Source organism: Oncorhynchus tshawytscha, linkage group LG30 (genome assembly GCF_018296145.1).
Source record: "Oncorhynchus tshawytscha isolate Ot180627B linkage group LG30, Otsh_v2.0, whole genome shotgun sequence".
Lineage (NCBI taxonomy): Eukaryota > Metazoa > Chordata > Actinopteri > Salmoniformes > Salmonidae > Oncorhynchus > Oncorhynchus tshawytscha.
Genome location: NC_056458.1, coordinates 1,977,226 through 1,987,564, shown reverse-complemented (window position 1 = coordinate 1,987,564; position 10,339 = coordinate 1,977,226). Strand labels below are relative to the sequence as shown.

The 10,339-nt window shown below is 42.1% G+C and overlaps 1 protein-coding gene across 1 annotated transcript in view; it reads right to left on the bottom strand.

The window, feature by feature from the left end:
• Positions 1–1,961: 1,961 nt before the first annotated feature.
• LOC112229018 (transcription elongation factor SPT6) overlaps positions 1,962–10,339 on the bottom strand; it is a 50,975-nt gene continuing 42,597 nt past the window's right edge. The window contains exons 34-38 of the mRNA XM_024394890.2: positions 9,401–9,513; positions 7,482–7,559; positions 7,133–7,320; positions 6,625–6,872; positions 1,962–3,234 (exon numbers count right to left, since the gene is read on the bottom strand). Coding sequence (XP_024250658.1) covers positions 3,045–3,234; positions 6,625–6,872; positions 7,133–7,320; positions 7,482–7,559; positions 9,401–9,513 — 817 coding nt within the window. The 3' untranslated portion in view covers positions 1,962–3,044. The remainder of the gene's footprint in view (positions 3,235–6,624; positions 6,873–7,132; positions 7,321–7,481; positions 7,560–9,400; positions 9,514–10,339) is intronic.

Here is a 10,339-nt window from a genome sequence, read left to right as displayed (position 1 = left end):
TTTTCTAGATTTTTGTTTTAGATTCTGTCTCTCACAGTTGAAGTGTACCTATGATAAAAATGACAGACCTCTACATGCTTTGTAAGTAGGGAAACCTGCAAAATCCGCAGTGTATCAAATACTTGTTCTCCCCACTGTACATTGTAACATTGTAAAATATAATTTCATAATGGTCTGAGAAGAACATTGGCAGGGCAATTCAAGCATAGCCAATTTGCAGTGATCCAATGACCTTGAGCTTTCTTGGATGGGCACTTCTGTAACTTTATGGCAGCACCCAAAGGGCTTGAATGTTTGAGCTCTTCCCTTAGATTTGGAGTTGACGTAGTGTCCCCATGAGTGACAGAACACTGAGCCAATCATGGCGCAACTACAGAACATTACCAACCCCTACGCTCCGTATTTTCCGCTGGCTGCCCAACCACCACAGAAAGCACTGAGCTAGGCTGAAACACCTGCATTTTGGAGCTGCCTTACGCATGAAAGCAAAAAAGAGACCATATTTGTATGCAGCTTTATTAACTATTATTATTATTATTTTAATTTTTTTTACATTGTTTGCAAACTGATATGTGACACATATTAATGCCAAAATAACAGGCAACCCCCCCAAAATGTTTTGGTAAAAATGTGGGGCTGTACACTTTCCCCACTGTACACACAGAATCAAATAAATGTGTGTGTGTGTGTGTGTGTGTGTTGAATAACACTGTGTGTACATAACACACACACACTGGGGGGAGGGGCTCCCAGTTTTAATACAAATACTTTATTAAAAGGGTTTGAAAAGGTTATCAGCAGTGTAATTAATACCAGAGACAAAATCCCTCCTTTCTCTCCTCCCACTGTCAACAACCACAGGCTTACTGATGGTACAGCAAGTAATATTGCAAATAGAAACGTGGGACCAGTTTCCCAGCCCTATAGATAAAACCTATACTCCTGGACTAAGCCATTGTTTTCCCCGTCAGTTTGATTGAGAACTAGTCCTCATTTGCAATTATTAGCCTGAGCATTTATAAAATGAGGATTCTCCGTGGAACATGCTTTGATCCTAGGAGTAATCCTTGTATAACATCGCACATCCACAAATGAAGCCCACAACTCTACAGTATATCAGCGACTCAATCAACTGTATACAGACAGAGCAAATAGTCAACAAAAAAACATCCCCAGAATGCAATAGATGTGTTTTTGTGTAACACTACGTAGTGTCACTTATGCAAGGCGTACACAAAACTATTGCGCCTCGTTTTTGTCGTCCCAGATGAATGAAGGAGGCCCAGTTGATGGCTATTCCGTTCTCCAGACCCGTCAGACGGCATGATAATTTTATTGCGTGCAAAATTTTGGACGTGCATCTTGTAGTATGAGCAGTGCTACGACGCGATTGGATAATGACTACAGCCAATAGTCCAATGACCAAAACAATGACGGCGAAGATGAAAGCAACAACACGCAAGTTGTCACTAGTTACCACAGCCACAAAGTCAACATTGGCTATGTCTTAAAAACAAATATTTGGGGTCTTAATTTAAGGTTAGGCTTAGTAATAAGGTTAGCAGTGTGGTTAAGGTTAGGGTTTAAGTTCTGATTTTAAGAAGATAAATTGTAGACATGCTTCAAAGAGTGGATTTTAAGGGTGCGGAGTTGGGGGAAGTGGCTAGGGACTATATGAAAAAGGGATAGATGTAAACGCCCGAATACCCAAAAGAGGCTTAAATGCTCATATGATGATTTAAAGACAACGATAAAGTATTTGAAGCAATCAAGATCTAAAAATGTTCAAAGGTAAAACCTAGTCCCTACCCAACAGAGTCTACTGTCTTGTCAGCTCCTGTCAATCATTACTTCCTTTTGTTTGTGGTGTCTCGTCATGGTATCAGTTACCATGGTTACCATTAGTACTATTTTCATGGTTAGAATAAGAAACAAGAACAAAGCCTAGTAGCTCTCTCTGGTCTCCCAAAGAGACAGATCAAAAGAGAGACATACTAGTAAACCATGTTACATCCACATATCCCTGTGTCCGTCGGTCTGTGCTAAAACAAACCATTCAAGTCTGGGTTGGTACAATGAATGCAACAATGACTAACCAGTAGGGTTTGGATGGAAGAGGACAAGGGTAAATCTCATGTTTCAATCATTTCCATCATCACATTTCCCCAAGGTTTCATTCACCACATATTAGTTGAAATAAGGACAGAGCTCTTAATATTCAATAGCAATTTTTTGGGGGGGATCAATACCAGACTCATATGCAAAAGCATAGGTTTGACAGACAATGTGAACAGTCCAGAGTTAGGGTTCATACTGAAAACAGCGTCTTTATTAGTTCCGATGCATCAATACAAAAACGCAGACAAGCTTCCTGACTGGCCCCTCGACATGCTAGTTCGGCTGCCTCTCGCCACAACCCACTGATCACCAGGGTGGCAAGTGGCGGGTCTACACAGCCAAAGGAACGTTACATAACAACCCGCCACCTGATCGGACCCTTTCGTCACCATCCCCAAAACTTTGAAAAATATTTTGCTTAAAAATCAAAGAGAAAAAAATGAAGCACAGCATACCCTATCGCATGCTATTAAAAGGAAAAGAAAAGGAGAAAGGTTGTCTGACAACAAACAATTTCTCCATTAGGTCCATGTCCTATAACTCCATCTGTCAACAGTTTATTTCAAGTCTTTGGTGTCGACACTCTGCCTGCCTGACAGTGGTAATATCCTTACTAAATAAAATACTGGATGATGTGGCTGGCAAAAAAATAGTGAGTGATAGACTGAAGAAGAGATGTGCCGGGAGAAAATCATGGCTAGATACACAGTAGCTAGAAACGGATTCCAATGGGCACAAGAAGTGGGTATGGAGGGTTAGCTAGTGGGCTAGGTGGAGAGGAAGCTAAGGAGGCTCTGAATCTGAAAGGAATGGGTCCATTTTGAGGGGGCAGGCAGGCGTACGGATGGATGAGTTGATGAGAGCGAGTGGTATATTCGGAAGGAGTGGGATAAGGGGGGGATACAGTGCCCCCCCACCAGCCCGTTCTATCGGTCCATCTCGTCCAGAAGGGGTGTTGCGTCTCCAGCGATGGACATTGGGGTGCTCTCGATCATGGGACTGGGGGAAGGCCGTGGGGTCATCCTGGGGGTCTTCTGCTTCTTCCTCTCCGCCTCCTTGTCCTGGAGCCACTGCTCCGCCATCTTGGCCCAGTCCACCGCCGTGCTGACGCTCGACCTGCAGGGGGAGACAGAGTAGAAGGTGGGGTTAAGTACAGGGCAGCTTGGATGGTTGTAGTGTTTTAGAGGGCTGGGTTAGTTACAAAGCAGCTTGGATGATGTAGTGTTCTAGAAGGCTGGGTTAGGTACAGTGCAGATGGTTTACGACGTCAATGTGCAAGTAGTTTTAGAACAGTTTACGACATGGCTTACGAATGTAAAAGGTGGTACCGGCGATACGATATAGGAAGATACAAATATTGTGCTGGTAATATGAGTTAGATCTTTGACCTGGTTGTGCTAGAAACAAGCCAGTTTCGCTGTAGTAATGGTGCAAGCTTATTTCTCTAGGGCACTTGGAAACAATGGTACAGCGAAGCCTGATTATTTGTACAACTATTATATGCAAGATATTTTTCACACTCCCAAAATAAAACTGCTGGTCACACAGCTATATATTTTGTCGCACTTTAGAACCCTGGTTACATTTCAGCATGCAAAGTCTGGACCTTCTTGATATCTGGGTGCATGACATGAGCCGGGATATTTTGGTTCTCAGAGACGTGGCTAAATGTCTCGATCCCGCATAAGGATATTGACAGTGCTAATTACAACAGCTTCAGGTGTGACAGAACAAACAGGAGGAGGGGTGGCTATATAAACTATGAAATAAACTTGTGGCATCATGTTCTCTAAATATCCCTATCCCCAAATGTATTTTTTTGCTTTTGGTTATAGATGTCGCCAAAAGCGAAAAGTAGCATTTTTCTGTTGTGGGGATTTACCCCACTGGGGCTGATTTGCTTGATCCTTTCTTGCTGCAGCTTTCTGATACTCTAATTGTGGAATCATTTATATATTTTTAAGCTGACAATTATCTCGGGTGCTATCTGTCAGGTCTGGAAGCATGTGCCCCCTCTTCACAAAGTAAAGAATATTTACTGCCCGATCTCACTCAAATGACATATTTTCTAGCTTCAAATGTGTCCATCTTTTCTAGCTTCAAATGTGTCCATCGGTCTGGTTTCAGGCCAAGTCACTACATCTGCTGCTTCTTTGGTGATAAATGACATAGTAAGTTGCATGGACAAAAGGCAGCATTGTGCTGCCCTTTTCATAGACCTGTTGGTGGCTTTCGACACTGTTGACCATTCCTTATTAATTCGTAGACTGTCTGAAATTGGCCTGGGTCAGGCTACCTGCAATTGGTTTGAAAACTACCTGACATTAAAGACAAAGTGTTTCTGATGGTGTTGTCAGGTGTCCCCCAAGGGCAGAATTTGTGCCCTGTACTTTTTACTATCTATATAAACAACAGTGGTTTGTCAAAGAAATTGTGGCCTCCAATTGTATGCTTACGATATGGTTGTGTATTCTGTTGCCCCTTTCGTTGACAAGGCTCTTTCAGAACTACAATCTGCCTGTTTTGCCTTGCAGAAAGACTTTGTTGAACCAAAATTGGTACTTAGTACAGGTAAAACTAAGCATATGTTATTTTCCAAAAAACGCTTAAAAATGCATCTGACGATTTATAAATAAGTACATTGGACGGTGCACACATTGATTGTGTCCCCGCTTCTAAATATCTGGGTGTCTGAATTGACGAAAATCCATCTTTCAAAAAGTAAATTGATGAGTTAGTTAACCTGTTAAACTCGAGTGGTTGTTAAAGCAAGTACTGGGTCCAACGACTGAGGGACACCCCGCCGCACAATTCTTTTTGTCTAAAAAACAGAAAGGGACATATCATTTGAAAGCTACCTTCCACGTCTTTTTGGAAATTCGAACTCAAATCTTACTGCTGGCAATGCCATACAAAGGCCATAAATCATGTGCTATGGTCATATTCATAGAGTATGGCAAAATAGGCATGGAAATGGTACACCCTAATGGTCATTGTAAAGCAATGCATTTCTTTCTCCATCTACATTAGGCATCCTCCACATGCACTGTTGATCTAGCTCAGTGTTTCTCAACCCTGGTCCTCGAGTACCCCCAACCAATGTTCCCTCAACAACAAAAAATCCGTCACTGAGCAAATTCCAGGTCTGCTGAGCACAAACCTGAACATTGAGAAAATTCTGTGCAACTTCAGGCGCACGTTTACTGTGAACACAGACGTTACATGCTTTAAGTAACAGTTCTAACAGTGGCCAAGTAGGCTACTTGATCATAATGTAGGCCTACCAGAGTGGCCTACCATCAAAAACAATGGCGAAAAATCCCATAACATTTTAACATGTTAATAAATGTTCTATCATTCAGGCAGCAAATGTGTGGTGGTCAATGTAGGCCTACATTCCATGATAATTTTAAAAATAAACATGTAGGGCTTGACATTAACCTTTTTATCCACTTGTCCTTCAGACAAGGTGACTGAAAATGTATTCAGACCCTTTGCTATGAGATTCAAAATGTTTTCCTACGACCTATATCAGGTCCCACAGTTGACAGTGTAAAAACCACGAGGTCAAAGGAATAGAGATCCGAAGCAGGATTGCGCCGAGGCACAGCTCTGGGGAAGGGTAACAAAACATTTCTGCAGCATTGAAGGTCCCCATGAACACAGTGGCCTCCATCATTCTTAAATGGAAGAAGTTTGGAACCACCAAGACTCTTCCTAGAGCTGTCCGGCCATACAAACTGAGAAATCGGGGGCGAAGGGCCATGGGCTGCAAGGTTATCAAGAACCTGATGATCACTCTGATAGAGCTCCAGAGGTCCTCCTTGGAGATGGGAAAGCCTTCCAGAAAGACAACCAGCTCTGCAGCACTCCACCAATCAGGCCTTCATGTTAGAGTGGCCAGAAGGAAGCCACTCCTTAGTAAAAGGAAAATGACAACCCGCTTGGAGTTTGCCAAAAAGGCACCTAAAGGACTGGTCTGATGAAAACCAAGATTTTTACACCTTACTTGTGGAATGAAGTTGGATGTTTTGGTGCTGCTAAGGCAGATCAAATGGCCTTTTTACTGATGAATGTTAGTTTTTCTTCATTGTGTTTTCTAAGTTATTTTCTTAATTGCTTGTAAATATCGTATGTTTTTAGTCCGTTGGAAATGTAAAATTGTATGATTGTGTACATGCAGGGCTCCCTTTAGCCTTGGTTTCAATGATACATGTTTAAACAAAGATAAACAAGAGGGGTAAAAAGTATTATAGAGGGCTGGGTTAAGTACAGGGCAGTCTGGATGTTGTAGTCTTTTAGAGGGCTAGGTTAGGTACAGGGCAGCTTCGACGGTGCAGTGCTATCCGGTGCTCTGTGAAGAGAATGGGGTGCAAAACTCCAAACCTTGAGGCTGGGGGCACATCATTTGGAATTTGGCTTAGAACACAATTTAAACTCCATCTTATACACACATGACCACGCATCCAACTAAACCACACACACACACTCCCCATCTCTACTTACTTAGGCTGCTGCGGCGTGCGTCCTCTGGAAGAGGTGGAGGAGGAGGAAGGTGTGTTGGACGAGTGTCCATGGTGACTGTTGCTGCTGCTGTGGCCCTGCCCTTGGCTGCTCTGTGTGTGTCCGTGGGAGGACAAGGGGGTGGAGGAGGGGTACTGGGGCGTACCCATGGTTTGCTGGCTGGGGGTGGTGTATGAGTAGCTGGGGGTCATCATGGGCGTCGACATCGGCTGCTGGGGCGTTGCAAATACCTGCAAATTAATCAATCGGTAAATTAATCAGTCAGTCCATCAATCAACTGATATGTGGCAAACATCAGTAAAAAAAGAGAACATTCCACTTTTAATATTTCACTATTTTGGTTTTCATCTCTCCAATGTGATTATGGTCCATGTTTGATGATCTTTCTGCGACACTGCGAGTTAGCTTAATTATACCCTAATATAATACAAGCCTATTGGATCATTGGGAAAACGTTTAGTGCTATAAACCCAAAACAAACAAAACTCACGTGATAGGCTGAGGAGTTGCGTCCCCCACCCCCACTGCTGCCCCCGGTGTAACCGTATTGGCTGGAGCCCCACTGGGCGGGTGTGGTGTTGGCATTCTGGCCCTGGCCCTGCCCTGTCACCGCGGCGATGGCACTGAACATCTGAGAGGTCATGTTCCGCGGGAGAGCGTTGACAGCTCGCGTCAGGTCTGAAAGACAGAGAGAGAGACAGAGATGTGTAGGGGGAGGGCAGGAAGGAAGGATAGAGAGAGATGTCAGAAATATTGTTAGGATATCTTTGTTTGGATAGGACACCAAAAAAAAAAGATTTTCAAATTCAACATTTCTGGTGTGTGTGTGTGTGACTGACCTGCGATGTTGATGTTAGCTGGTGTAGCGTTGACAGAAGCAGGTGTCCGTGTTCGACTACTACTGCTGGGGGTGATGCCTGAAGACAAAAATACAACCAATAAAATCCAAAATAGCACAATAAAGTGTAGAGATGGGCGTTTGAAATAATGACACTATTCGAATAATATCATGAAATGAATTGAAATACGTGTTTTTAACCTCAGCCTAGCCTGTGGGCGAGGTAGAGACGCTGACACTGCAGCGGGATTGGGGCGGTGTATGTGAGAGTGCCCTGCATCGGGTCGGATACCCACTGTTCACGACGGTTGACCCTCAAATATTCTTTCAACCTGCGGGTCGGCTCACAATTCAGAACAATTACATTGCGGGTCTGAAAAGTTTTTTATTTTATTTTTACAAACCCAGGAGCTTGTTTTGAGGCGAATTCCAGACATATAGGCTGCCAGTCACGCAAGCAGTGGATCAAGGAACTGTCCATTATTTATGTGGTGCTGAAACTTATGTTTCACCTCCCCCCCACCAAGTGTACTTTTCCTGGCGAGCATAGCTCAAGCAAAAATGTCTAACATAGGCCTAACTGTGGAAGGATTTCAGAGTCATTGTGGACAAGGACAACAACCCAGTAGATTGATACAGTCAGATTAAAGTGCAAACAGGTATTTGTCTATGATAGGCTAATTCGGTTTATTATCAATTAATTATTACATTAATTCAGACTTTCGTTCATTTAGACCATACCCAGGCCATGTCAAGTTTGAGTAGCCTAGGCTATAGACTACTAAATTAATACATTTTTGCAGAATATATTCGATTCTGGGAATGATTTAAGTTTCAATTCAACTATTTGATTATCTAAACAATATTGTAAAGGTATTGTTTTGTTATGTCGGCTATAGGCTTTCATTAGGTAAGAAGACTAATCAGAAGGCCCTTTTTTCAGAGAGACTTGAGTTGTCAATGTGCGGCGTCTCATTGTAAAAATTGAGTTATAAATAATTGCAGGAAACAAGGTACCACGTTCATCTGTACAAACAATAGTACCCAAGTATAAACACTATGGGACCACGCAGCCGTCACGTTCTGTCTCCTAGAGATGAACGTACTTTGGTGAGAAAAGTGCAAATCAATCCCAGAACAACAGCAAAAAACAGTTACAAAAGTATCTATATCCACAGTAAAACGAGTCCTATATCGACATAACCTGAAAGGCAGCTCAGCAAGGAAGAAGCCACTGCTCCAAAAGCTCCATAAAAAAGCCAGACTACGGTTTGCAAATGCACATGGGGATCGTACTTTTTGGAGAAATGTCCTCTGGTCGGATGAAACAAAAATAGAACTGTTTGGCCATAATAACCATTATGTTTGGAGGAAAAACGGGGAGGCTTGCAAGCCGAAGAACACACATGCTGCTCCAGAGCCAGCGCTCTTCTTCCATGCATCAAAACTTGGTCATTTGCACATTGTCTCTCATTCACATACGCATGTAAATGTCCAAATTCACCAAAAATGACATTGGGTAGCTACTACCTATACTTCTATAACTTTATTAGCCGGATTGCCTGTCTTTGCAATTAGTTTATTTTTGTTTGCACTTGTTAGCATATTTAGCTAGCAGCCTCCACGGAAATGCACCATTACTTGTGCTAATTTTGTTAGCTTTCTGGTAATATTAAATGTTTTTGCAGTTTACCGCCCCTTGTGTACTAAAATGGTAATATCGTAAATCCCGTGATGAGTAGGACGGTATGAAAATCTGGATACGGCCCAACCCTAGCACTTTCTATAGTATTTTATTTCATTTAAAACCCTTGAAATGGGAAAACATGACAGAATGTTAACATTAGGTGAAATTAAGTGTTTTTTTGTTTTTTTTAATCAAGTTACACTACCCAAAATGTACTGGAACGACCCTCATACCTGGTACCGGTTCCTGAAAGTGGTCTTTGAACCAGCGGAACAGTCCGTTAACTGTGGGGAACATCTGGGAGCGGTAGCGGAACCCGTCAGGACTGATGGTCACAAACTCAACACTGCAGAGACAGAGCAGAGGACAACAAGAGAGATTCAGATACAACACATCACCTCAGAACAGTCAGCTGCTCCAAACTGTATTAGTTAAAATGTTTAGAGTTTAGTCAAGGGTGTCAAATCAAAAACGCATATTTTGACCAATGAGTTAAATAACGTTAATTGTGTAGATAATCCCCTAAGAAAACCAATGGTCCAAACTTCATGTCTCTATCATAATCTGTTCAAAGTTTGTTTTTACCCTTGCATGATGGCCAAAATTAGAGGCCAGAGAAAAAAAAGTGGACAAACATAAGAAAAATTGCACAGCATCGAGAGCCTACTTGACAGGCTAAATGAAGGCTACGTGACAGGCCCACTTTCCGAGTTGAATTTATAATCTTTGTCGAATCCACAGGACACTTCATCTATCTTAACTCTATATTGTTTTAAGACAAGTAGTATTTTTATATTTTAGTATATGCTTTTCATATTAATGCAAAATTCCTGCTATTTTTTTCAAGATTTCTCACAAAACACGCATCTCTATGAAATGTCATCGGAGCACTGAGCGTACCGCAAGCTTTTTTTAAAGTCTTTTACATTTAAATCAGTTTGTGTCATGTTAATTCAGCTTTTTGGGACCCACAGAAACAACTTTGCAGATGACCACATCATCTAAAATCATCAAAAGTAGTTGCGAAAAAGCACACCGCTCTGTCAACAGAGCTCAGTGCTTATTATCGAATGTATTAGGTTACAAAATCGGACTTTTTGGATATAATGTTAATGATATGTTAGAGAGACCACATTGAACAATTCAGATTTCGTACTGAGGAAAGTCGTATT